This window comes from Bos taurus, chromosome 5 (assembly GCF_002263795.3).
Source record: "Bos taurus isolate L1 Dominette 01449 registration number 42190680 breed Hereford chromosome 5, ARS-UCD2.0, whole genome shotgun sequence".
NCBI lineage: Eukaryota > Metazoa > Chordata > Mammalia > Artiodactyla > Bovidae > Bos > Bos taurus.
In genome coordinates, this window is record NC_037332.1 from 115,644,177 (window position 1) to 115,672,113 (window position 27,937).

Consider the following 27,937-nt stretch of genomic DNA (forward strand, 5'->3'; position numbering starts at 1 on the left):
CCAATGAGGCATTTGGATGGAGAGCTGGTCAGACGGGCCCCACGTGAGCCACCCCATGGGCCAGGCCGGTCCTCTGCTGCAGCCCCAGGGAAGCTCGGGGTTTCAGTGATGCTCAGGGGCCTGACCAGGAGAGCCATCACCTGCCTGGCTCCTTTCTTCTTCAGGGAAAGTCCAGCCTTCCTCCCCAGAGGAGCCAGGCCCTCCAGAGAACCCGTTCCAGAGGGCAGTGTGGTCCCCCACGCTCCAGCCACCCCCCACACCTTCTTCCCTGACTGAACACCCTACGCATCCTCAGCCACCCCTCCCCTCACCGTGGAGTCTCTTCCGGGGCTCAGCCCAATCTGGCTTATGCAGGTCAGCTCTCCATCACCTCCGGGGGGCCCGTCCCCACCATCCGCATCCCCCACCAAGCACCTCCCCGACCCAACGAGCCACTTGACCGCACGTGATCTTCTAAAGATCAAAAAATGTGTTCACTGTTACAAGTATTTATTAAAAAGTGCAATTCAAGGGTTAGCTGGGTAAGCGCATCATTGCAAATCACATACAAAAGAAAGGGATAACAAATGCCCCCGCACCAACGAAAAAACAAGATGCCAACAAAACAAGGGGGAAAACTTAGCATGCTGAGGAATGGACCCCAGAAGACGAGGAGTGGAAGTCAGAGCCAGATTTCTACCCACATGTTGTGCAAAAGGAGACGGTGAGGAAAGACGGGCAGCCACCACCAAGTACTGGCTCTGGGTTCAGCTGCGGCTTCAGTATTAGGTTTTCACCAGGGGGGTGATGGGAGGTTTGCCCCAGGGAGGTGATGGGAGTATCCTATATACATGTACACTGGAGGCTTGTGAAGTCATCAGAAGCTTGAAGCGTGTGCATCTTGACGGGTTCAGCTGCTAACACTCAATTAAAGCACCTGTTAGTGTCTTCACTCCGCTGAGGAGGAGGTGGAGGCTGCAGGTGTGACTCACCTGTCGGAGGTCACCCTGCTGGCAGGGGGCAGGCCCAACCGCAGCCCAGCGCTCAGCCCTGGGTGGGGCCTCGTCACACTAACCACCTGTGTGTGTCCCCCCACCGTGAGCAGGCAGCTCGCTGGCAGAGTGGCGGAGCACCCAGCACAGGGCAGGGCCCAAACAGGGAGTCAGCCACGCTGAACCAACGACCGTGTGACTGTGACACACTCCGGTTTCCGGTTCACTCGGAGAACACGTCGGCTTTAAACCCAGCCCAAAGCCACAGTCCCTTCTCACAATGTGTGCAGTGTTGCGAAATCCTTCAAGGGCTCCTACACCCTTGGGTTCCCCCGCAGGGAGGCCTTGATCCCCACTGGCCAGCTCCAGGTCGGGTTCAGCCCCCACCCTGACCTGCCCCATGCTGGGCATCACCTGAGGCCTGGGTGCAGTGAGGAAGAAACCCGGACCCGACCTCAAGGTCACTTTCATGGGTGGGACTCGAGCTCCCACGGCCCCCACAGTTCCCAAAAGCGATCCTTTGGATTCTCCGAAGCAGCACTGCGTGCAAACCCCACAGTCCTGCGGCCACCGTCACGGGACTGTGGCCAGCCCGCTCCCTAGTAACCGCTCCCAGATGGCTTCGAGCCTGCCTGCCCGCTCATCAGGCCAAAACAGTAGCTCCCCGTTCAAACCCCACATCACCAGCACCAACGTGGCCTTAAGCCAACTCCCGACTCACTGCTTTGTCCAGCATATCAACCAGCCTCCAGGACGAGGAGGGGCCGTTCTCCTGAGTGACCTTCCATGAACACCCACGCAAGGTGCCCAGCCCAGACAGGGGCCATGGCCCGGCCGCCCCAGTTCCCGCCCACCTGCCCCAGCTGGAGGTCACCTGGTCCCTGCCCTGGTCACTATCCCGCTTCCTCCCACGGAGTCACACAGCACGAGGCACACGGTGGGAGCCCAGAAGCCCAGGCCAGCCCTGCAAGAGGCTCACAGCTGTGCCCGAGCAGGGTGCCACCCAGCAACCCTAGGCCGTGTGGGTGCCCACCCCCATCCACAAACCAGGCTCGGGGCTGGGGACCCAGGTCAGCTGGGCCAGCCCACCCAGGGAGCCCAGGCAGAAGGACTGCCCTGCTCATGGTCGCACCCCAGCAGCTGCTCCTGCGGGCTTCAGGGTGCAGGCTGAGGTTTACTAAGCGCTTCCAACGTGTGACCCGCTGCGGGAAGCTACGACTCGAGGCCTGCCCGCCTCCCCCGACCAGGCCCTGGGCAGTCAACAGACACAGGCGCTTCAGGTGTCGCCCACCGAGTTCCCCCAAACACACCGCCCCTCCCCCAGGGGCGGCTCCTCTCATTTCTCCTCCTTCCCAGGGTCTGGGGGGTGGGGGCGGCCTTGTGCATTCCAGCCCTCAGCCCCGCTGAGCCCCGGAATGCCCCTCCCAGGCAGTCCTCCTCTTTCATTTCCCTCCTTCACTCTCGCTTCTTCGAAGAGGTCCCTCCCTGTGAAGAGCAGCAGCCGGGGTTCCTCTTAATACACTAGGCCAGGGTGAGGCCACGGGGAAGAAAAGGCACACATGCCTCTGGGGAAATGGATGTCCGCGTGAGGCAGGCACAGACACAGCCTCGAGCCCAGGAGGCCTGGGTACAGAACCCGCACAGACTACTTGGGACCCTGACCAGGGGCCCTCGTGTCTCTGAGGCCCATCACCTCGGTCCACCAGCAGAGGTGACGTCCCCTTCGCCGCGGCTGCCAGGGGGTGACCAGGGCTGGGCTCGCAGTGACGGAACAGTGGCTGCTCGGGGAGGGAAGCGGCTTCGCCGCGGCTGCCAGGGGGTGACCCGGGCTGGGCTCGCAGTGACGGAACAGTGGCTGCTCGGGGAGGGAAGCGGCCTCCCCAACTTGGAGAGGGGCTCCTGACACAGACTGGGATGGCCCCTGCTCCCTGCACAACCTCTCCCCTAGGTTGACCCCCTGACTCCTCAGGGTCTGCTGCAGGGAGCGGGGGTGGGATAAGGACTCCCAGGAGCTGACCAGCTCCACTTGGGGGGCAGCTCCCTCCTCCACAGATCAGGGGGGAGCCTGAAACCCAGGCCCCCCCTCCCGGAAGCGGGGCACAGCCTTGGGGACCACCCGAGGCAGCACCAGTTCCCACAAGCTGGGGATCAGAAGGACGGACCTGCAGACCGAGCTGCGGGGCTCGCCGGGTGTGAAGCCTACTGTCCCAAGCATGACGCGGCAGCTCTGGGTGGTGGATGGCCCGGTTCTTATGTCCACCTTGGGGTGGGCTGCATGGTTCCTCCTGCGTCTGCTTCTCCCAATTTCATTTCCCTTGTCCTGAACCACAGCAGCACGGTCCTCCCCGAAGCTTGGTGGCTCGGTGTTAGAGGCGTGTGCACTGGTGACCAAGTGTCCCAGAACCACGGGCTGTGAACAGTGGGCCAGTCAACCTCCCCTCCCCGTTTTACCCAAGAGGAAACCGAGGGCTGGGCGGGGGAAGGGCCCTGCCTGCAGCAACTCCCACGGGATCCCCCGGACTTGACCCAGGGCCGAAACCTGTCCTGGGGAGCCTCGGTGACCCTCCCTGGGCTCCAGGTCTGCAGGCCGACTTCTGCCTGAGGTGGACGCAGGGCAGAAGCAGTCCCACTCCTCCAGGGGATCGGAGAACAGCAGTAACGTCCCCAAAGTGACACAGCATTCAACCTCTGAACCTTCTCTGCTCTGTCTCTGCCAGGCAGGACCCCCCATACCCTGATGACTGCCCTACACAAGGGCTGCTTCCTAAGAATGACCACTGTCTTCACTCAACAGACACCAAGCCCTCCCCCCGCACCCCCCTCCCCCACCCGACCCCTCCCGCTCACTGCCCCCAGCCCCGGCCCTGGGCCTGCTCTGCCATGAGCTGGCACAGGCGACCCGGAGCCAGCCCAGTGGCCCTGCAGGGGAGGTGAGGGAGAGGAGGCCACACACAGGAGACTGCCTCACAGGCCTGCTGGCGGACATCCCTACAGGTGCCAAGAACAGGGTGGGGAGAGGGGCAGCAGAGCCCCTCCAGAGGTCAGGAAAGGGCAGGAAGTGAGAGGTGAGGCTCCCCATGGAGGAGCGCCACCCCCCGCCAGAAGACTCACACGGCCGGGGGAGCAGCTGTGAGCGGGGCCAGGTCACAAAGGGTCTTGCAAGCTGACTTGGCTGCCTCGAGGAGTCTTGCAGGGCTTGAGCAGCAGAGTATGACAAGGTCGAGTACGACACGGTCGGGGGTGGCAGCTGCGGGGATGCAGTGCAGCCCAAGGGGGACCCGAGGTGGGGGTGAGGGACGGCCCGGGGCAGGTAGAACTCGGCCACGGGAGAGAGGGGTGCCAGGAAGGGCTGACCTCTGCCCAGGCCTGGCCAGGCTGAGGGGCAGGTACCTGCGACACATCCCTGGAGGGAAGATGGTGTCCGATGGCCGAGGGCAGTCGGGACTGGGGGCTGAGGACCCAGCGAGGGTCTGGGCTGGGCTGGGAAGGGGCTGGGCGGGATGCGGGGGCAGCACGAACCGTCACCCTCTGCCCACCTGACTCTACCATCTGCCCCGGAAGCGCTCCGCCCCGGCAATTCAGAAAGTCCTCCGTGAGTCTGGTAAACATCTGTCTGCCACCTGCCATATCCACGCATGGTCTCAGTCCGGCCCTGGGGGCACAGACAGCAACCTCTAAGAAACAGCCTCCTGGGCTGGGGGCCCAAAGAAATCCTCCGCTTGCAGAAAGCTCCGCACAGATGAAGAGGCTTGTGGCAAGCTGTTTATAGAAGCAAAAAACTGGATCCAAACTAAGTTTCCCACAAGACAAGACCAATTAAGTAAATTATGGCACATCCACTCAACTACCCTGCAGTCATTTAAATAATGCTTCGAGTCTGAACAACATGGAGAATGTTTTAGGAATTTTAAGTGAGAAAGCATGATGAAGAAACTTCATGTGTAGAATGTCAAGTATCTGTTAAGGGGCTTCAGAAAGCTTGGAAATGGAGACTTTGCAAAGTTAAAAGTGTCAGCCCTGTCCATCACCAGCTCCCAGAGTTTGCTCAAACTCGTGTCCGTTGAGTCGGTGATGCCATGTGTGTCTGTGTAACTGGAACTATGAGTGATTTTTTTTCCATTCTCTTAATATTTTCCAGTTCCTATATTGTGCATGTAACATTTTTTAATTGGAAAAACAAATTTTTGTTCGGGGTTTTTGAGGCTGTTTTTGTTGTTTTTTTTAAACAAGTGTCCCACCCGGGGCTTCTCTTCAGGGGCCTGGTGGCTTGGCTGGTATTCGAGGCGGATGTAAATAAGGAGCCACTGCCTCAAGGAGGGGGTGCACCTTGTGCAAGGCCTCGGGGCAGGGGCACAGCAGGCACTCCAGCCCAGGGCAGGGGAGGGCGGTGGGTGCCAACACAGCTGACCGCCCTCTGGCTCTGCCAAGAATCTCTGCAGCCCAGAGCCTCAGTCTCCCTAGTGAAGGCCCGCGTCCTCAGCATTCTCTGAAAGAACGCAGGGCCCCGACCTTGAGAGAGGACCCACCGGCAGCCCCAGAAATGGTGGAGGCCGGAACCCACAGGCCTTAAAAATAGGCGCAGGAACCGAGAGAGGCCCCCCTGCCATTCCAACGGCCACACTTCCTCCCTGTGCACTGGCCCACGGCCAACTCAGCCAGCCCTGGCGCTGGGGGCGGCCCCAGGGACCCCCGGGAAACCAGCCACAGCCACGGCGAAGCCATCATCTGCGGAGCTCGGGTCCCGCCCCAACTCCACAGACAGAGGTCTGTGCCCGTTATAATGATGACGGCACCGAGGGCCAGCCCGTGCTGGGGCGGCGTGGGGCCCGGTCCTGCCGCGGCTCCTGTGGCCCTACGCCGCCTCGTGAGGCTGCGCCTGCCCTTTCCTTGATGATTCCCTCGACCCTCCAGACCCTGACGTCCCCACTTCACGGATGAGGACACAGGCCCCAAGGGATGGCAGGCACAGGCCCCACAGTCTTCCCCTCCAGCCAGACCTCCCACAGACATCTCCCGCCCGACATGACGCCCCAGCTACACAGCGCCGAGCCAGACAGAGGCCCAGCGGAGCGTGCAAGGACCTTCCCAACGCAGTGGCGGTGGTGCGTGCAGGTGTTCCGCGCAGAGGCGAGGCCCGCGGGAGAGGGCTAACTGCCCCCTTAACCCTCTGTAGGCCTCATTCCATCAACTCTCTGCAGGATGGCTCCTGGCGCCTGACTGGCCTTGGCTGGAACCCCGAGAACCCCAGCTCTGCTAGCTCCCAGCTGTGTGACCCTGGGGGAGTCACTTTCCTCTCTGAAGCCTGGTTTCCTCCTCTGGGGTAACAGCAGAAGCTGCCTCCACAGGAGACAGAAGTGAAGGCCCAGTGGGGCTGGCACACGGCAGACGGGCTGAGCCCCCCACCCCCAGGACTAACAGCTTATCTAAGTGCCAGCTGGTCCTCAAGTCAAACACCCACAGAGCAGCCTGAGGGCGGGCCCTGGGAGCACCGAAGTCCCAGCCGGGCACCCGGAGCCCCAAACGCCGCTCCGGCCTCAACTCCCGTGGCCACCCTTCAAGCCTCCCTGCTCCAGCCTGGCAAGTTCTGCCCGCCTCAGGCCCCCCTCTCAAAGGCATGACCCCGCCCCGTCCCATCAGCGGACAGGGGTCCCCTCTTTGTGCCCCTCACCACCTCTCCCACCTCCAGGCCACCTGGCGGCAGGTAGCTACGCAGGCCCACATCGGGTCACCTGAGGACAGATGTGGGCCTTCACCTCTGCTAAGAGCTGGGGTTCAGGCAGATTCTTCCGCCACTTACTAGCCACGGGACTGGGGTACGTTACTTCACCGCCGAACCTGTGTTTCTCCACCAGGACAAAGAGAAGAGTTTAATAATCCTTACCTTAAGAGAATTAGTTTGAGGATAAAAGGACATGGTGAAAGGGAAATACCCCGTTTGGTCCCGCAGCACTCCAGAGAAAGTTCCCTAAGCTACCTAAACAGGGGTGAGAGCCCAGGAACTTCAAAATGCTTCAAATGCTCAGCCCTGGGAACTTCCTGGTGCTCCAGGGGTTAGGACTCTGTACTTTGCCTGCGGAGGGTGCGGGTTCAATTCCTGGTTGGGGAATTAAGATTCCACAGGCTGGCTTCAGCCATAAAAAAAAAAAAAAAGCCAATAAAATAAAATGTAAAAAATATATAACGCTCAGCCTAGGCAGGGCACCAAAAAAAGCATTGTGAGGAGGCCCCTCCCCTCACAGAGCCCTTCCGCAACTCACACCCAGGTTGTGTCCATATGACCTGACTACACGCCAGTGGCATGACGCCCGTGTTAAAGGGGGCCTGTCCACACAGCGTGCGTGGGCTGACGTCCAAGAACCATCAGAAGGCCCAAGCCCCGAGAGGAAGCCTCAGGCTATCTCCACCTTTGGTTCAGATGTCGGCATCACACAAAACCTGGGCACTGGACCACCTCACTCTTCCCAGCTCAGAGATTCTTGGTCCCTGAACAAGCTAACCCAGCCGCCAGCTTGGCCCACAAGTTCTCTGGAAGCACAGGCAGGTTCCTGTGGATAAAACACCAAAACCCCGCTCAGAATGACCTGGCTGATTCCACAGAGTTCACCTGAGTACCTGGCTCTCTCCCCACTCACCGGTCCCCCGCCCCATGCGGTAGGGATCCAAGCTGATCCCCCATCTGGCATGGAGCGAGTGTTCAGACAAATGCTTCCGCTGCAGAGGATACAGTGGACAAGATTCAGAAATCAGGTTTGGGTCTCCAAGGTGCCTTTCATCATAGCAGCCAAGCAATGATGTGGGGAGTGGCCAGGGTGGGGGTTAGGTGTGGGGCAACGGTAGTCAATTTCTCCCATCTCATAGACAGACACTGACTCATCCAGGTTCAAGGGTCTCCCCTAGAGGCTCCTGCATACCTTCAAAACAACCTCAGAGAGCATGGCACAGTTCTGAATAGCCTAAGGGTTGAGTCAACAACAATCTGGGAGATTTAAGTTAATTCATAACTGTAACAGGTTGTCCCAGCTGCAAAGTGGAGATGAGAGGATGACGGGAGCAACTGGATGTACAAAGTGCTTTGGGGAGGGCATTCTGGCTCACACCCAGGTGCTCAGGCCAGTCGCTCCTAACTCTGCTTGGGCATGAAGTCACTGTTTAGCTTGCCCCTCTCTGAACATCACATCTCTCGTCTGAAAACTGAAAGAGATGGGCAACATGAGCCCTTCTATGAGTTGAAGATCCTAACTTCCTTGCCATCCACGCCCTTTACTCCCCAGTCCAGAAAGTAATCCTCTCCTTCTTTTGCTGAATGAGCACCGGGCACCTGCTCTGCACGTGCTGCGTGCTGGGCATTGGGTGGGGGATGGGGGGGACCCAGATGTGGGCAAGGCCCTGGAGGGGTCACCTGCTAACTGAGGAGACAGCATCACAGAGCCACAGCAGTCCAATGACCCACTGGACATGAGTTGCCCAGACAGCAGGACAGGGGGCGGAGGAAGGGTCCCTGGGTGGCGGCATCAGCGCTAACGCCCGAAGGCAGACCTGCAGCTGTCTGCAGGGCCGGTGAATGTGCGGGACAGGTGGCCTCCCGGGAGCAGAAAACAGCAGGGATAAAAGCGCAGCGCACCGGAGCACTACAGGGACAGTTCTGAGGGGCTGGGGGTGGTAGGATGGGAGACCTTGTGTGTAAAGGGCAAGTAGAGGTGAGGAGGAGGGACGCAGCACCAGTGTGACCCTCGGCCTGCGTCCCCAGCCTAGCAGGCGCAGTTCTCCTCCCCAGATGCAGCAGAACAGCAGGCGCAACGCAGCCTGGCTGGGATTATCCAGGGCGGCCAGGCCCCGGGGTCGCCCCGACCACGGTCAACCCCAGCGGTATGACGTCCTCGCAGGCTGTCCCTGGGCCCCTCTGGACCTCAGGCTCCTCGTCGGTCAAACAGAGATCACACTCCTCTCGGGCAAAGTCAGCATCAGATGGAGGGCACCCGCACAAAGCACCTGGCACACAGCGAGTGCTCAGGGAGCGCCAGGTGCCAGGGCAATGAGTACTGTGCTTACGGGGTGGCGCTGCAGGCCCTTTGGGGCAGGGACTGTCTAACAGGGCAGAGGATGCTCAGAGGACATAGGAATGGGCTGACAGGGAAGTGGGGAGGGGTGCCAGGGAGGCTGAGCAAACAGGGCAGAGGTGCCTGGAGCAGATGGTCGCTCCGACCCCTCGCATTTCAGACACTCTGTGCCAGGTGACAGGCAGCCTGCCGGGCGGGCATGCAGCCGGGCACAGAGTAGGTGCTCAACCAACGTTTGCTGAATGGAGGAATGAGGATCCTTCAGTTTTTGCTCAGAACTCATTAGTGACACCTTTTCAGAAGAGACCAGAGAAACCTATGTCCCTGTCCAGCTCTGTGTTGTAGACACCCTCACCTTCACGCCCACCACCCTCATCCCCACTTGTGAGGAAAGCTTCATTCCAGGGCAGCCTGCCCGCCACAAAAAAGAGGATGCAAATTGATCCCCGCCCTCATCCCGGCCTCCAGGGTGTGGCCTGCTGAGGGGGTCTGGAAGCCTTGTGACCTCAGGTGGGTTGGGGGTGGGGGATATATCGGCTCTTTGGGACCCAATTTCCCCAACGGTGAATGAAGGCGGGGCCGTAGAATCTCCAAGGTGGACATTCCCTTCTCCAAAAGCTGCCGTCGCCCCCTCAGAAGTCCCCAGCCCAGACTCGGGGGGTGGGAGGTGGGTGGGAGGTGACAACGTGGTAATGAAGTCATTCCCGCAGGAGGAAGGGAGGGGTCTTTGCAGAGAGAAAACCTTAAAACCCACCCTACGGGGTGGGGTGCGGTGGGGGTGGGGGCCTCCTAGCGCTTCAGTCCAAACACGATCCACCAGGAACCATTACCTCACATCCAGCCGCGCCGGGAGACCCCATCCCCGCCTGCAGCCCCCCACCCCCGGTTCCCTGTAGACAATACTGGACACCGCTGCCCCCACTCACCGGCCGATCTAGGACCCGGGGCCTCCGTAGAGCGGAAATCACAGCCTGAGGGGCGGCCGCCCCGCTCCCTCTGCCCAGTGGGTGGGTTCGGGGCCCAGGGTCCAACAGGTCCCCAGTCAGAGCGAAGGCGCAGAGCCGCGCGGGGAGACAAAGGCTTCTGGCGCCGGGGACCTGACCTGTCTACACTGCCGGCCGCGGCACGGAAGCCCCGGGGAGGGCTTCGGGCGCCGGAGACCTGCCCTGTCCACACTGCCGGCCGCCGCACGGAGGCCCCGGGGAGGGCTTCCCAGAGACGGAAGAGACCCGGCGGAGCCAAGGAGGGGAGAGGGAGGGAGAAGACGGGCAGACCCCCGGATGGGCGGACAGGGGGACAGACACGCAGGGACGCGAGCGTGCCGGACCCCTCCAGGGACCAGGATCAGAGACGGAGACGCGGGGGCGCGGGAACGACCAGGACGCGAGGACCTGGAGCGACAAGCGGGGGTCCCCCTCGAGATGCACTCGGGGACAGACGTGCGGAGACTCAGAGACACGCGTAGAAACGGAGACGCGCGCTGACACTCCGGCGCCACCACGGCTCCGGCCTCGCCCCCGCCCGGCCCCACTCACCGAGGCCGCAGACCTCGCGACGCAGGCTGACGCGGCCGCGCTCCTCGGCTATGGCGCGCAGCATGTGCTGCAGCGAGCGCTCCTCGGCCTCCGCGCCGCCCGCAGGCTCGGGGGAGGCGGCGGCGGCGGCCGGGAGGGCGGGCGGCCCGGCCCGGAGCCCCGCGGGCGCGGGCACAGCGGCGCAGGCCCGGCCCGGCGGCCGCGCGGAGGCCATGCCGGGCCCCGACTCATCGCCCGCGCCGCGGTGCCCGCGGGGGCCCCGGGCGCGCCCCGCCGACCCCGCCCCGGCGCCGCCCGCCGCCAGCACCAGAGAAGCCACAATCCGCCTTTGTGCGCGTCGCCGCCGCCGTCGCCGCCCGCCGAGCCCGGCGAAACCAGCGCACCTCCGCGTCGCTGACACACCGCCTGCGCGCTTCCAGGCCGCCGCCGGCCCCGCCCGGCCCCTCCCCCAAGCCGCCCGGGTCCCGCCCCATCCCCGCCTCTGCCCGCCCTCAGACCACATCCCACCCATCCAGATCCTGCCACCATCCTCCAGGCCCCGCCCCATGATCACCGAGGCCCCGCCCCTGGCGCCCAGGTCCCACCCCGGACACGCCCAGATCACGCCCCCGTCTCAGGCCACGCCCCAGGTCACCCGCCTGTGACCTGCCGCGGGGGACCAACCCGGCCGGCTCCACACCCTACGCGCTGCCCCGTGAGGGACTGAATTTGTCACTTGCCCTCCCCGTTGTCACCCTTCTCTCCTCAATCAAGTTGTCAGTACCGGTTTCCACTGCGAACTTCCTCTTCAGAACCCAGAAAGGGGTCACCCCTCCCCCAGAAACAGGTCTCACGTCGGGGGGTGGGGGACAGTGGAAAAGCCCTTCCTTCCTGCCACCGCAGCCTCCTTCGCCTGCCACAGTGCAGGGTACTGAGAAAGCCTGCTTCCTCAGCCGTGTGATGGGGTCTCTCTCTGAGTGTTAACTAGGTACGAGGGGGTTGGAGAAGACTTGAGAGTGCCTTGGACTGCAAGGAGATCCAACCAGTCCATCCTAAAGGAGATCAGTCCTGAGTGTTCATTGGAAGGACTGATGCTGAAGCTGAAACTCCAATATTTTGGCCACCTGATGCGAAGAGCTGACTCATTTGAAAAGACCTTGATGCTGGGAAAGATTGAAGGCAGGAGGAGAAGGGGACGACAGAGGATGAGATGGTTGGGTGGTGTCACCTACTCAATGGACATGAGTTTGGGTAAACTCCAGGAGTTGGTGATGGACAGGGAGGCCTGGCGTGCTGCGGTCCATGGGGTTGCAAAGAGTGGGACACGACTGAGCGACCAAACTGAACTGAACTGAGGGGGTTGGGGGCAGGGAGTTGAGATCAGCTGGACTTGTGATTCTGATAAAGACCAAGGTCCAGTGGGACCATCGGTCCCCGTGCTGGGCTCCACTGAGAGGGAGATCTGGGAGGGAAGTAGCTAGAGGCCCTTCCCTGATCTCACCCCTGGTAACCCATTTCTGCGGACTAGGGAGATGGACATGGAAAGGGAGAAACTGGCATTCCCCACTCACTAAATCTCCAAGGACATCCCCCTATGGTCATGCCAATCTCTGTCCACAGACCACCCTTCTAACTGTCCCCCAGCCTTGTAACTCAAGCTTCTTCATCTTATTTGGGTCCCATGTCACCTCCTCAAAGAGATTCCCCAACCACCTAACTTCAAAGACCACCTTCCCTCCCCTCAACCCCTTTATCCTGTTTGTTTCTTATTGATTTATTTATTTGGCTCCCCTGGATCCTAGTTGCAGCACGTGGGATCTTCAGTCTTTGCTGCAGCATGCAGTATCTTTAGTTGGGGCATTTGAACTCTTAGTTGCGGCATGTGGGATCTAGTTCCCTAACCAGAGATCGAACCCAGGTCCCCTGCATTGGGAGCTGAGAGTCTCAGCCACTGGATGACCAGGGAAGTCCCTATCCTGCTTTGTTTTTCTTCATACACGTCACTTCCCTCCGCTGACACTACATTATAGAGCTCTGTGTTCTCTTCATTGTCTGACGTCCCCACTGAGGGAGGGGCCTGTCTTCTGCACCACTGTATTCCCTGTGCCTGGCACGTGGCCCGCCACCAAGTAGATGCCTGTGAATTGAGCACATGAAGAATGACTGAGAGGCCTGGTAGGAAGCAGGGCGTGGAGGAGGCAGTGGGGGACCTCGGGGTACAGCACTCGAGGAAGAAGTGGGTGGTCTGGGTCCTGCTTCAGGCCTCACAGCTACTTTTGTGCCACCCTGAGCACCTCGTGGCAGGGCGGGGGTCTGACCCCTGTGTGCCCACACCAGGCATGGGGAGGGTGGGGTTTGGGAGGCTCTGTAGAGGCATGTGGAGGAAGAGAACTGATGAAGCCAATGACCTGCCGTGTGTGTGTGTGTGTGTGTGTGTGTGTGTAATCTCTTCTCCCCGGGACTGCTTCCCCATCTTTGAAAGGAAGACGCTGGCCTGAGGGCTACGGTTCTGGTTCTGAGTCCAGACTGCTGGGATTTGGGGCTGGTAAAATGGGAAATGGGGGGACTTCCCTGGTCAGGGAGCTAAGATCTCACACGCCACGGGGCAACTATGCCCACGTGTTGCAAATACTGATCCCGTGTTCTAGGGCCCGTGTTCTGCAACAGGAAAAGCCCCCCAGCACCATGACCAAGACCCAGCGCAGCCAAAATAATAAATAAATAAAATGTTTGTGAGAAAGATTTTAAAAAATGAAATGGGACACAGGAATGACTGAGCAAGGACTCACAGGCTGAAAAGTCCAGTGGTCAGCTCTTTCTTTGTTTCCCCTAACTCCACCTGACTCCACCCGACCCCACTGACGCTCCTTCTTTTGTGCCTCCACTTACTGGAAATCCTTTCTTTTCCTCTGCGTGATCACCTTCAGGGCCTACATTCTATGGGAAGCCTTCTGATTAGGCCTGGCCAATGCATTTGTATTTTTATCTCTTTCTCAAACTTTCTTCCCACCCCCTCACCCCCCACCACACACACACACACACACACACTAGCTGCCTCTATTGCTTCTGTGCCATAGGACCCTTGTCCAATCAGCTCATCCCATTTTCCCTGGCATCCAGCCCAGGAGAGGTGCCAGAAAATACTCATCGAATGAAGAAATGAACAGCCCTTGGGTTCTTTCCTTTTTATTCAATCATACTCCAAGTATTGCCCACATAGGAAATTGTTTAATGTCAACAAATGTTGACTAATACCTTGGACTTGAAGTGGGCATGAGCCGGGTTTCTGGGGTCCCAGGGCATGTTCTGCTTCTTGATGTGGGTGATGCTTACATTGGTGCAGTCGATTTATAAAACTCATACTGTAACTTGATGAGTTATACACTTTTCTGTATATATGCAGAATGTTAAATAGAATTAAAGATAAAAAGATTTAAAGTCTTTGAAAGAATTTTGGTGTAGCCATATTTTCCATGACAATGAAAATGTTCTTTTCTGCAAAGAACTGGGTATATTTTTAGAGACACCACTGAGGGGGGAAAAGAACATCTGAGCAGAACATTGGTCCCCAAAGATGCCCAACCCTAATCCCTGGAATTTGTAAATATATATTACCTTACATGGTAAAAAAAACTCTTCCCAAATGCGATTAGGTTAAGGATCTTGAGATGGAGAAAGTATCCCGAATTACCCATGTTTACCCAATGCAATCACACACATTCTTTTTCTATTATTGTTACTATTATGTATTTATTCGGCTGTGCGGGGTCTTGCTTGTGGCACATGGGAGCTTTTAGCCATGGCAGTTGAACTCTTACTTGCAGCGTGAGAGATCTAGTTCCCTGACCAGGGATTGAGCCCAGGTCTCCTGCATTAAGAGTCTTAGCCAGACTCCCCACATATGTTCTTAAAATTGGAGGTTTCCTGGCTGTAGTCAGAGAGGGGACAACAGAAAAGTGAGCAGATAAATGCAGCGCTGCTGGTGTTGAAGGTTAAGGAAGGGACCACGAGTCAAGGGATGCAGGCAGCTTCTAGAAGATGGAAAAGGCCAGGAAACAGATGCTCTCCCAGAGATTCCAGAAAAGAGCACAGCCTTCCCTGCACCTTGCTTTTAACCCATCTCCTCCCCACTGCCCCCAGTCTTACTTCTAACCTGTAGTTTGTTGTTAGCCACTTAACCAATGCGGTGGGCAAAGCTGAGATGAAGGGCATCATATAAACTTTCTACTTGAGCACTTCTTTCCCCAAGGTTTACTTTGCAAACAACATTAGAGCAGCAATCAAGCAAAGCGCAGAGGAAAATCAAGCACAAGCGGTCTGCTTTCATAGGTCAGTTGCTTCGTTCCCTGACATTTGTGCCCATAGACCCGAACGCCATCCTTGTGTATACAGGGACAATGGCATTGGCGGTTAACGCCATCCTTGTGTATGCAAGGACAATGGCATTGGCGGTTCATGTTTTCCTGTCTCAATATTTGGGGCTGATCTGATTCAAAGAGCCTGTCAGTGTTAGGAACAAATGCTCCCAGAGAACTCTTCTCGAAGGGACTGGTCATCAGAGAAGCCAGCAGTCCTGATGCTGGCCCCTGGCCACCAACCTTCTATTCTCTGAGCATCATTTATTTTCCATATAGTGGCCCATGGGATCGGATGATCTCTAAGCACTTTCCTGGGTTTCCAATGCTCTGTGAGTCTATCACTTCAGTCCAGTTCAGTCGCTCAGTCATGTCCGACTCTCTGTGACCCCATGAACCGCAGCACGCCAGGCCTCCCTGTCCATCACCAACTCCCGGAGTCCACTCAAACCCATGTCCATCGAGTCGGTGATGCCATCCAGCCATCTCATCCTCTGTCGTCCCCTTCTCCTCCTGTCCTCAATCCCTCCCAGCATCAGGGTCTTTTCTAATGAGTCAGCTCTTCGCATGAGGTGGCCAAAGTACTGGAGTTTCAGCTTCAACATCAGTCCTTCCAATGAATATTCAGGACTGATCTCCTTTAGGATGGACTGGTTGGATCTCCTTGCAGTCCAAGGGACTCTTAAGAGTCTTCTCCAACACCACAGTTCAAAAGCATCAATTCTTCGGCACTCAGCTTTCTTTATAGTCCAACTCTCACATCCATACATGACTACTGGAAAAAGCATAGCCTTGACTAGATGGACCTTTGTTGACAAAGTGATGTCTGCTTTTTAACATGCTGTCTAGGTTGGTCATAACTTTCCTTCCAAGGAGTAAGCGTCTTTTAATTTCATGGCTTCAATCACCATCTGCAGTGATTTTGGAGGCCAGAAAAATAAAGTCAGCCACTGTTTCCCCATCTATTTGCCATGAAGTGATGGGACCTGATGCCATGATCTTAGTTTTCTGAATGTTGAGCTTTAAGCCAACTTTTTCACTCTCCTCTTTCACTTTCATCAAGAGGCTCTTTAGTTCTTTTTCACTTTCTGCCATAAGGGGTTATGCATATCTGAGGTTATTGATATTTCTCCCGGCAATCTTGATTCCAGCTTGTGCTTCTTCCAGCCCAGCGTTTCTCATGATGTACTCTGCATAGAAGTTAAATAAGCAGGGGGACAATATACAGCCTTGACATACTCCTTTTCCTATTTGGAACCAGTCTGTTGTTCCATGTCCAGTTCTAACTGTTGCTTCATAGTTAGGACCAATTGCTCGTCTTTTCTGCTTAGTCCCCAAGAAGAAAAGACAATATTTCTAGAGGTAGATCGGGAATAAATAACCTCTCCTCGGGTGGATGAGCAGAAGGCCCAGGGGGCAGGTTCAAAGGCTCTCTTAGTCACCCTTGAGAGCCTGTTAAATTTTGTTCAGTCATGTGCGTGTGTTGTCAGCAGCTTCCTAGCCTGACTTCTCCCTTCTTGTGACTCAGGTTCTTGAAACTCCGGTTCCTCAGCCTTTTTTTTTTTTCATCAGGAAATTTAAACCCAGCCGTCCCCAGATCAAGACTGGAACAGCTCCTCCAATGCTGGGCACTTCTCACCTGCTAACAAGACAGAGGAGCGACCTGGAAAGGTCCAGCCACCTCCTCTCCCATCCTCTGGCCCCCTTTCTACCACCCGCCTCACACATGAAATAGTTTCTCATCCTCATCTGTTGGCAGAAACTCCAACTTTAGCACTCCACTTTTTAAAAATAGATCGCTGTTAAAATTCCCCCAGAAGGGATAACCTTAAAATTATTATTAGGCACTGACACGTTGGGGAAAAGAAAGGAATTCAGCGATTTTGAAAGAGGATGTGCTGGAGACGGTTGGGGGTTGGGGAGATACCTAACTAACATTTCTTGAGAAGCCGCCTGATGTCAGAAGCTTCATGAATGTGGACAAGGATTATCCTCAGCCCCGAAAGGCAACTGGTGTTCTCTTCCATGTTAAGTGAGACACGTGAAGAAGCCCAGAGAAGCTGAGTCACGCTTAAAATCACACAGCAGGTTGGACCTGGAGTCTGGACTGGAACCCTGGAGCTAGGAAGGGAGAGACAGCAACCCACACACCGTCTGGCTTTAGTGAGTCCTTTTTTTCTGGTTTGGGGTGGGAAGGCCTCTTCGAGAATGCACGTTTGATGTCAAGTTTGCAAAGGAGAAACCTTTCTTCATGGAACTGCCAGGCAGTGGGTTGTTCCTGGGAAGAACAATTGTACCTGGGATAGGGATGTGGGAGGTGTCGTGGGCTGTGCTGGATGTGGAAGGGGTTGAAATAGGGAAAGAAATTTGTTCATCGGGAGGGAGACCTGGGAGCACACACTTTGTACCTGCCCAAGTCCCTTCTGCTCCAAAGCCCCGGGCTCCTGTCCGTCAATGGAGGCTGGACTATATGTCCCCTGGGGCCTGTCCAGCCCAGACCGGATAGGAGGACAGGTTTGGTGAGCCCGGCAGAGAGCTAGAGAGCCTGCCCTCCTTTCCCCTGCTCTTCTAGGCTCTCAGAGCTCCTGCCTGGAGGTCACTTCCCTTGTCTGTGAATGCAGCTTTTGTCCCTTGGGGTGATAGAACTTGTATTAACAACCAACATTGTGTACTACTGCAAATAGAAAAAAAAAAAAAGGTAAAATTTAAAAGATGCTTTACTGGGACTTCCTTGGTGGTCCACTGGTTAAGAATCTGCCTTCCAATGCAGGGGACACAGGTTTGATGCCCAATCAGGGAACTAAGATCCCCCATGCCTGAGGGCAACCAGCCCCAGGCACGGCAACAAAGACCCAACACAGCCAAATAAATGAATAATGCTTCATTAAATACCTACAGGCAAAGAGCCGACTCATTGGAAAAGATCCTGATGCTGGGAAAGATTGAGGGAAGGAGGAGAAGGGAGTGACAGAGGATGAGATGGTGGATGGCATCACTGACTCAATGGACACGAGTTTGAGCAAGCTCTGGGAGTTGGTGATGGACAGGGAGGCCTGGCGTGCTACAGTCCATGGGGTCACAAAGAGTCGGACACGACTGAACAACTGAACAACAACAACAAATCCTATAGGATGTGACAATATGTCATCATTATTTTTGATTTGATAATTATGAAAGTTTCTCTAGTTTCACTACATCGAGAACTCTCAAGTAACAAGAATCCTGAGAATTCAGAGTCATTGCTGAGAAATCAGATGAAAAATTGCTGGTATTTTATCTTATATAGCTGACGTGCCTGCGGGTCTGCTATGTGCGGGGCACTGTTTCATGACTTTACAAATGCTGACGTTCGACCCTGTGACTCAGGAACACCATTATCGCTCTTTCACGGAGGAGCCAGGAGGTCCAGAGAGGTTAAGCATCTGCTCCGAGGTCATCAAAGGCAGGGTCAAGGAACCAAGTCAATTCAAGTGAAAAATTATTTTAAAATCCTTTCAGAGTCTGTTTTTGAAAAAACATTACATTTTGTAAGGCTGCCTTAATGTTTGGGACCGTGTGGACAGAGCCTCCAAGAGCAAGAATTACACAGAGGCCAACAGACGCCTGCAAACGGCCCGTCCTCCCCGGTGACCCACAGCGTGGGCCGCGGTCCACGGGGGTGGAGACTGGGGTGGAGGAAGCAGAACGACACTGTGTGTCAGCACCCAAATCAGATTGATTGTATTCTTTGCAGCCAAAGTTGGAGAAGCTCTATCAGCAAAAACAAGACCGGGAGCTGACTGTGGCTCAGATCATGAACTCCTTATTGCCAAATTCAGGCTTAAATGGAAGAAAATAGGGGAAACCACTAGACCATTCAGGTATGACCTAAATCAGATCTCTTATGATTATGCAGTGGAAGTGACAAATACATTCAAGGCTTTAGATCTCATAGAGTGCCTGTAGAACTATGGACAGAGATTCATGACATTGTACAGGAGGCAGTGATCAAGACCATCCCCCAAAAAAAGAAATGCAAAAAGGCAAAATGGTTGTCTGAGGAGGCCTTACAAATAGCCGAGAAAAGAAGAGAAGCGAAGGGCAAAGGAGAAAAGATATACCCATTTGAATGCAGAGTTCCAAAGAATAGCAAGGAGAGATAAGAAAGCCTTCCTCAGTGACCAATGCAAAGAAATAGAGGAAAACAATAGAATGGGAAAGACTAGAGATCTCTTCAAGAAAATTAGATATACCAAGTGAATATTGCATAAAAAGATGGGCACAATAAAGGACAGAAATGGTATGGACCTAACAGAAGCAGAAGAGATTAAGAAGAGGTGGCAAGAATACACAGAAGAACTGTACAAAAAAGAGCTTCACAACCCAGATAACCACAATGGTATGATCACTCACCTAGAGCCAGACATCCTGGAATGTGAAGTCAAGGGGCCTTAAGAAGCATCACTATGAACAAAGCTAGTGGAGGTGATGGAATTCCAGTTGAGCTCTTTCAAATCCTAAAAGATGATGCTGTGAAAGTGCTGCACTCAATATGCCAGCAAATTGGGAAAACTCAGCAGTGGCCACAGGACTGGAAAAGGTCAGTTTTCATTCCAATCCCAAAGAAAGGCAATGCCAAAGAATGTTCAAACTCCCACCCAATTGCACTCATCTCACATGCTAGTAAAGTAATGCTCAAAATTCTTCAAGCCAGCCTTCAACAATATGTGAACCATGAACTTCCAGATGTTCAAGCTGGATTTAGAAAAGGCAGAAGAACCAGAGATCAAATTGCCAATATCCATTGGATCATCGAAAAAGCAAGAGAGTTTCAGAAAAACATCTGCTTTAGTAACTTTGCCAAAGCCTTTGACTGTGTGGATCACAACAAACTGTGGCAAATTCTTCAAGAGATGGGAATACCAGACCACCTAATCTGCCTCCTGAGAAATCTGTATGCAGGTCAAGAAGCAACAGTTAAAACGGGACATGGAACAACAGACTGGTTCCAAATGGGAAGAGGAGTACATCAAGGTTGTATATTGTCACCCTGCTTATTTAACTTATATGCAGAGTACATCATGAGAAACGCTGGGCTGGAAGATGCACAAGCTGGAATCAAGATCACCTGGAGAAATATCAATAACCTCAGATATGCAGATGACACCACCCTTAAGGCAGAAAGTGAAGAAGAACTAAAGAGCCTCTTGATGAAAGTGAAAGAGGAAAGTAAAAAAAGTTGGCTTAAAGCTCAATATTCAGAAAGCTAAGATCATGGCATCCGGTCCCATCACTTCATGGCAAATAGATGGGGAAACAGTGAGAGACTTTATTTTCTTGGGCTCCAAAATCACTGCAGATGGTGACTGCAGCCATGAAATTAAAAGACACTTGCTCCTTGAAAGAAAATCTTTGACCATCCAAGACAGCATATTAAAAAGCAGAGACATTATTTTGTGGACAAAGGTCCATCTTGTCAAAGCTATGGTTTTTCTGGTAGTCATGTATGGATGTAAGAGTTGGACTATAAAGAAAGCTGAGTGCCGAAGAATTGATGCTTTTGAACTTCGGTGTTGGAGAAGACTCTTGAGAGTCCCTTGGACTGCAAGGAGATCTAACCAGTCCATCCTAAAGGAGATCAGTTCTGGGTGTTCACTGGAAGGACTGATGCTGAAGCTGAAGCTCCAATCCTTTGGCTCTTCCAGGCCGGCTGGCTGTCAGTGAACTGTCTTCCTGGTCCAGTCTGTCCTCCCGCCCTCCAGGTGGCCCTGCTGAATGTGTGGCCACGGCTCCCTTTTCTCCTTTCTTGGTGAGGCTACCCTGCTTTGAGCGAACCAATTTACGCCTTATTACAGACAGAGCTCCAGCCCTTCACCCTGGGGTTGGTAGATAGAATTTAGGAGATTGGTGGACTTGAGCGGGGAAAAAAAAATCACCTCTTTACTGTCACAAGTATCTATCTTAAATGATCGTTTCTCTCAGTATGGTTGCAGGCTTCAGATCACAGAAACGTCACAAACCATGGTAGTATCTGCAACTTTGTCCCCGGTGCTCTCCAAGGACCCAGGAACGGGTGGGTCGCACGTGGTTCCTGCCCTCCCAGAGCTGTCCTGAGAGCCCAGGGAGTCCCAGGTAAGGGTGTGATCTCAGCTGTGAGCATGCAAGAAGGGCCACTGAGAACCGGTGGGGACCGGAGTCAGGGAGGCGAGTGAGGGGAAGGAGGCTGCTGCGGGAGGTCAGGGGAGGGGCCGGGAGCCCTGGGCTGGGGCTGTCCGGTGGAATGAGGAAGGAGAGAGGACAGAGTCCAAAGGTCACGAAGAGGTCTCAGTGCAGGGCTTGGTGGCCCGGGGAAAGTGCAGCTGGAGCCCTTGCCTTCACCCTGAGGCCTCTCCCTTCCCCAGCTCTCGGGACCCCACCCTTGCCTCCCCCATCAGCCCTTCAGAGCCCCCCATGAGCCCTCCTCCTTCCCTCCGTGGGACCTACTGGTCTGCCTTTTCCTCCTCCATGCAGTCCAGCCTTCAGTCCCCGGGGAAGCCCCCAGGAATCCCCGAAGCAGGTCCAAGTCTTGTCTCATCTGATCTCTGGGACCCCTGTGTCTGCCCTGCCCCAGTCCTGTCCTTTGGAGCACCGCCCCCCCAGTTCACAGCGACCCATTCAGGGGGTGCCTCCTTGACTGCTCTCTCACTCTCCCAACAGCCTGGGACCCCAAGAGCAAGGACGTCTGCCCACCGTCAGGTGCTGGGATCGCCCCACCACCTAGCCCCGAGCCGGCACTTTGTAGGTGCTCAATAAGCACACGCTGAGTCGGTGGACGCAGGAGTGGACCAGGCTGTGGACGAGCCACTGTGCCACCATCAGAGGAGTTTGCGAGCCCCTGCTGGCCAGAGGGGAGTTGATGGCCAAAGGGTCTGACCCCAGGGGAGCGCCACAGGGGTGCTGATACTCCAGCAGGCATCAGGGGTCACTAGCCACCCACCGCCCCTCCTCAGGACACCCAGCTCCTACCTTCCCCGATTCTCACCACCCGAGAGCCAGGAGGGAGGGGACCAGAGCTCCCTTCCTCCTGTGGGCGCTGCTGTCAAAGGGAGGGATGGCTCTGATGGCGGGACCACGGCTGGCGGGGTCCACGTGCTAGCCAGGGCCTCCACGCTGCTCCCTTCAGACCACCTCCACGAAGCACCCCAAGCGACGTTCCCAAAACTGAGTTCTGATTGCTCCACTCCTGCTTCCATCTCACAAGGAACAAAACCCCAAGTCTTCATCACTGTCTGCACAGCCTGTGTGACCTGATGCCTGCAGACCTCACCGAAAGTGAAAGTGAAAGTCGCTCAGCCGTGTCCAACTCTTTGCGAACCCCTGGACTATACAGTCCATGGAATTCTCCAAGCCAGAATACTGGAGTGGGTAGCCTTTCCCTACTCCAGGGCATCTTCCCAACCCAGAGATCGAACCCAGGTCTCCTGCACTGTAGGCGGATTCTCTACCAACTGAGCTACCAGGGAAGTCTGCAGACTTCACTGAGCTTTCCTAAAACCAAACCAACAGCGTGATGCCACAGAGAGGGGCCAGGGCTGCGTGTGAGCAGGGGCCTCCCTCTCAGAGAAGGAGACACGGACCAGGAGGTCATCTCAGGGTAGAGGGTGTGGGGCCAGGATGCAGGTGCAACTGCGGCCCTGAGTCAGGAGGTGCCTGGCTAAGGCAGCCAAGGAGGTCTGCGTGGGAGACAGAGAGAGATGGGCAGGGCCTGTAGCAGGCCGACTGAAGACTGGCTTCTCTTTGATCCACACAATGTATTAAAGATATTTGAGTTAGTTGGAACAGAACTGAAAGTCCAGAAATGGACTCACACATCTACAATCAATTGATTTTTTTAAAAAAATCATTCATTTATTTATTTTTGGCTCTGCTGGCTTTTCTCTATCTGCAGAGAGTGCAGCTCTCTCTTGCTGCTGAGCACAGGCTCTCGGGCGCACAGGCTTCAGGAGCTGCAGCTCCCGGGCTCGAGGGCACGGGCTCAGTAGCTGGGGCTCATGGGATTAGTTGCTCTGCGGTAGGTGGGATCCTCCCGGATCAGGGAGGATCGAACCCGTGTCTCCTGCATTGGCAGGTGGCTTCCTTACCACTGAGCCACCAGGGAGTTTCTGGTCAACTGATTTTTGACAGAGGTTGAAAAGCAAAGCAATTCAGCGGGGACAGAAAAGTGCTTCAACAAACACTGTTGGATCAGTTTGGATGTCCAGATGCCAAGATTTCTTTTTTACCTTGATCTCTTTAGGTCTGTGAGATGGATCATAGATCTAAGTGGAATCGTTAAAACTATGAAACTTCTAGGAGAAAACATAGGAGAAAATCCTAGTGACCTTGAGTGACTCAAGTAGACACTTCTGTTATAGAATAGTAAGCTCTAACGCATTGGCATTGGCAGGCGGGTTCTTTACCAAGAGCGCCAGCTGGGAAGCCCTGGAATGCGCAACTGATAGACTGGACTTATTCCAAATTTACAAATTTTCCTCTTTGCAAAACATCCAACAAAGGACTTGTATCTACAACGATGTTTCTCAGCCTTTATCACCCCTCTCTCCTCCACGGAGCCTTTTCAGGCATTTCCCCCCCTAACTGCTCCCATGAAGTTTTAATAGAACAGATACTGCTTCTGTGCAGTACATATATATGTTCATGCTTTCCACATTAAAAGAGTATGTTTTTTTTCACGTCCTCAAAACCAATTTTCACCCCCTCGGGGGCAATACTGCCTCCATTGAAACTGTGTGATCTCGAATATAAAAAGAACCCTATGGCTAGAGAGTAAGAAGACAGACAACCCAATTTTCACTTAATGGGCAAAGGATTCCAATAAATCTTTCACCAAAGAATATACAGGGCTGACAAAGGAGCCCATGAAGAGAAGCACAGCAGCATGAGCGCTTAGGGAATGAGTTCTCATGAGGAAGCAGCACTGCGCCTGTGTCTGGACGGCCAAAACTAAAGACTGACCGTTGGGGGACTTCCCTGGTGGTCCAGGGCTTAAGACTTCATGGGTCCTGGGTTTGATCCCTGGTCAGGAAACTAGATCCCATCTGCTGCAACCGAGTTCACATTCCACACTAAAGATCCTGTGTGCCACAGCCAAGACCCAGCACAGCCAAACGCCTAAAAATCAAGAAAATAAACACCAAAGACTCCCTTTAAAAACAAAAAAACTGATCACCCAAGTGCTGTCAGGGATATGGAAAAATAGGAACCCTCATACACAGCTGGTGGGACTGTAAACGTACACCCACTTTGGAAAACAGCGGGCAGTTTCTTAAGACATTAAACATACTCCTTCCACACAACCCAACCATTCCACTCCTAGGATTTACCCAAGAGAAACAGAGCCATACATACATACAGAGACTTGTACATGAATGTTCAAGGAAGCTTTAGGTAACAGCTGAGAGAACAAAGGACCTTGATGCTGCGTAAGATTGAGGGTAGGAGAAGGGGGCGGCAGAGGATGAGATGGTTGGATGGCATCATCGACTCAATGGATGGGAGTTTGAGCAAGTTCCGGGAGTTGGTGATGGACAGGGAAGCCTGGTGTGCTGTAGTCCATAGGGCCTAAAAGAGTCAGACACGACTGAGTGACTGAACAGCAAGAGAACAAAAGGGAAGACAATCCAATGTCCACACAGGTGAATAGGTCAACAAACTGTCCACTGTTCTGATGGAATTTAGTGCTTCCATCAGGACTGATGCTTTTGAACTGCGGTGTTGGAGAAGACTCTTAAGAGTCCCTTGGACTGCAAGGAGATCCAAGCAGTCCATCCTAAAGGAGATCACTCCTGAATATTCATTGGAAGGACTGATGCTGAAGCTGAAACTCCAATACTTTGGCCACCTGATGTGAAGAGCTGACTCAGTGGAAAAGACCCTGATGCTGGGAAAGATTGAGGGCAGGAGGAGAAGGGGATGACAGAGGATGAGATGGTTGGATGGCATCACCGACTCAATGGACATGAGTTTTAGCAAGCTCTGGGAGCTGGTGATGGACAGGCAGGCCTGGTGTGCTGCAGTCCATGGGGTCACAAAGAGTCGGACACACTGAGGGACTGAACTGATGATGGGATACTGCTCGGCGGTTAAAAGAAACAAACTCAATACACGGAACTACGTGGGTGGAGCTCAAAACGATAACACTGAGTGGGACTTCCCTGGTGGTCCAGTGTTTAAGAGTCCGCCTTCCTATGTAGGGGATGTGGGTTTGATCCTTGGTTAAGGAATTAAGATCCCACAAGCCTTGGAGCAACTAAGCCCGTGCCCCACAGCCACTGAGTCATCGATCCACTCCGGAAGCCCGTGTACCTAAAGCCTGTGCAGTGCAACCAGGGAAGCCACCTCAGCAAGCAGCCCGCGCACCGCGACTAGAGAAAGCCCGCAGGCAGCAACAAGCAGAGATTTAAAAACCTCTGACTTTACTTGAAAACAGGACTGACCGGCTACGTGTGGCTTTCCCATCCGCTGGACTGGAGGTCCTGGGGCCCCTCTGGACCCAGTACAGGCTCCCCAGCTGGCCTTGGACCCACTTGCTGGTTTTTGGTTTTTCTCCACCCTGCATCCATGGAGACAGCAGAATCGCCAGAGAGCTGGGAGTGGGTTTTGAGCAAGGGGACACAGATTTGTTCCTCCAGGCCCTTGCCAGGTGGCCCCAGGAGGCCCTGCTCATTCTGACTGCAGCTGAAGTTTGCTGGGAGGGTTAAGAAGAGCCTCGAATACCAGACTTTGGACTTCATCCTAGAACAGGGTCAGCTCAGGACAGACATCACACCCTGAAAGGCTGAATCATCGCCCCGTTTTACAGACGACCCTGTGGGGGCTGTCCAGTGGGGTAAGGGGCGGAGGCTGGTGGGGATTGTGCGGGACTCCTTTGGTCCTTATTTCTGTGTCTGTAACACCAAGTCGAGCCAGGCGGCTGGGAGCCGCTGTGAACCCAGCTCTGCCTGCACACCTTCGCCCCTCTTCCTGAGGGACGCCAAGGCTGGCCTTGCTCAGGCAGCTCTGTGCTTCGACTGGTCCAGCTCTGGGTAAAGTTTTGCAGAACTGGCCTGCGTGGCTTTGGCCACATCTCTTCCCCTCTCCCCGGCCTCAGTCTCCCCATCTCTAAGGCGGAAGGAAGGCTCAGTGTTTTCGGTAATATTCCAGTACTCCTCAAGGGTTCTCTTCCTCTCCACAGCTTCCTCCTTGGAATTGCTAACTCCCAAGATCAGAAACATGACCCCACGAAGCTGTGTCCTGGGACTCAGAATCTTCCCAAAGCTCTGTGCTCCTGGGGTTCAACCAAATCCGCTCTGCAGGAACTGTAGGATCCTAGGAGCCTCAGGGAGTCGGAGAAATCTCTCACCTTCACCCCTTACTGTATCTGTGCACCGAACCACTAAGAAAAGGGATTCAGGGAAGCTCAGAGCACTTCTCCTTGACTTCAGGAAGACAGAAGGATCTCTCGTATCTACTGGCTTTTCTTTTTTAAAAAAATTTTACTGTTTAATTTTTGGCAGCCAGTCATGTGAGATCTTAGTTCCCAGACCAGGGATCAAACCTGTGCCCTCTGCAGTGAAAGCGCGAAGTCTTAACCATTTAACCAGGAAAGTCCCAGAGCTCACTGTCTTTTAAGTGCTGAGGAATGAGATCGGATGTCTGGACACACATGTCCACACTGGGTCTTTCCTGCTACCACACAGAGGGAGTACCGTAAGTAGGAGGACCCAAGGGGGAGTTGATCAGGTTAGCTCAAGAGAGAGAGCCAAGACAGCATATATTTCAAGTTATTAATAAGTCATGTATATGCCAGAATGACTTCCCCAAACCTCAATATGTAAATATTTCTTCATCATAAATTAAATGATTTTACAACTGCGTTAGTATCTCTTCAGTTCAGTTAAGTGGCTCAGCCTCATCTGACTCTTTGCGACCCCATGGACTGCAGCATGCCAGGCCTCCCTGTCCATCACCAACTCCCAGAGTTTATCCAAATTCATGTCCATCGAGTCAGTGATGCCATCCAATCATCTCATCCTCTGTTGTCCCCTTCTCCTCCTGCCCTCAATCTTTCCCAGCATCAGGGTCTTTTCCGAGTCAGTTCTTCGCATCAAGTGGCCAAAGTATTGGAGTTTCAGCTTTAGTATCAGTCCTTCCAATGAATATTTAGGACTGATTTCCTTTAGGATGGACTGGTTGGATCTCCTTGCAGTCCAAGGGACTCTCAGGAGTCTTCTCCAACACCACAGTTCAAAACATCAATTCTTCCGCGCTCAGCTTTTTTTTTTAGAGCGTTAGTATAGAGACAGAAGAAGGCAATGGCACTCCACTCCAGTACTCTTGCCTGGAAAATCCCACGGACGGAGGAGCCTGGTGGGCTGCAGTCCGTGGGGCCGCCAAGAGTCGGACACGACTGAGCGACTTCACTTTCACTTTTCACTTTCATGCATTGGAGAAGGAAATGGCAACCCACTCCAGTGATCTTGCCTGGAGAATCCCAGAGACGCGAGGGGGGCGGGGGGAGGCGAGCCTGGTGGGCTGCCATCTATGGGGTCGCATACTGTCGGACACGACTGAAGCGACTTAGCAGCAGCAGCAGCAGCATAGAGACACATATACCAAAGTGATATGCTAAAATATTTTCTTCCTGTAAGCTTCCTGTTTCTTCTGATTCCAGTAGAACTGGGCTCAGCGGGCCTGGCGCGGTCCTGCAGTTCCCAGCGCGTCCACCACGCCGCTCCTCCCCGGTCCGAACCGCTCGCGGGGCGCCGCCAGAGGGCGCCCGACTCCGGCGCGCGGCCCCGCTGAAAAGCGGGGAGGGGACGGGGGCCCGTGCTCCGCAGGCCTAGCGGTTCTCTGCGGATTCCGCTCCATCCCCCACGGTCCCCGCCGCACCAAAAACCCTCTTGTGCACTTCACGGCCCCTCGTTCCTCTACAAGACCCAGTTGAGCTACCACCGCCTCCAGGAAGTCCTCTGAGCTCCCAAAAGCCCCTGGAGCTCTGTCCACACTGTCGCTTCCTTCTCCTAAGACAGTGGACAGGGAGT

The 27,937-nt window shown here is 54.7% G+C and overlaps 1 protein-coding gene and 1 long non-coding RNA gene across 3 annotated transcripts in view; one reads left to right on the top strand and one right to left on the bottom strand.

Annotated features, from left to right (window-relative positions):
- Positions 1–10,988, bottom strand: part of KIAA0930 — a 43,334-nt gene extending 32,346 nt beyond the window's left edge. For both annotated transcript variants that reach the window (XM_024992827.2, XM_059887197.1), the window contains exon 1: positions 10,564–10,988. In XM_024992827.2, the coding sequence (XP_024848595.2) occupies positions 10,564–10,777 (214 nt within the window). In that variant the 5' untranslated portion in view covers positions 10,778–10,988. The remainder of the gene's footprint in view (positions 1–10,563) is intronic.
- A 4,852-nt stretch (positions 10,989–15,840) lies between these two features.
- LOC107132530 (uncharacterized) lies at positions 15,841–27,937 on the top strand. The gene is made up of 3 exons (XR_001500427.3): positions 15,841–17,060; positions 20,859–21,008; positions 21,573–27,937. It is a non-coding gene; the product is annotated as an uncharacterized lncRNA (long non-coding RNA).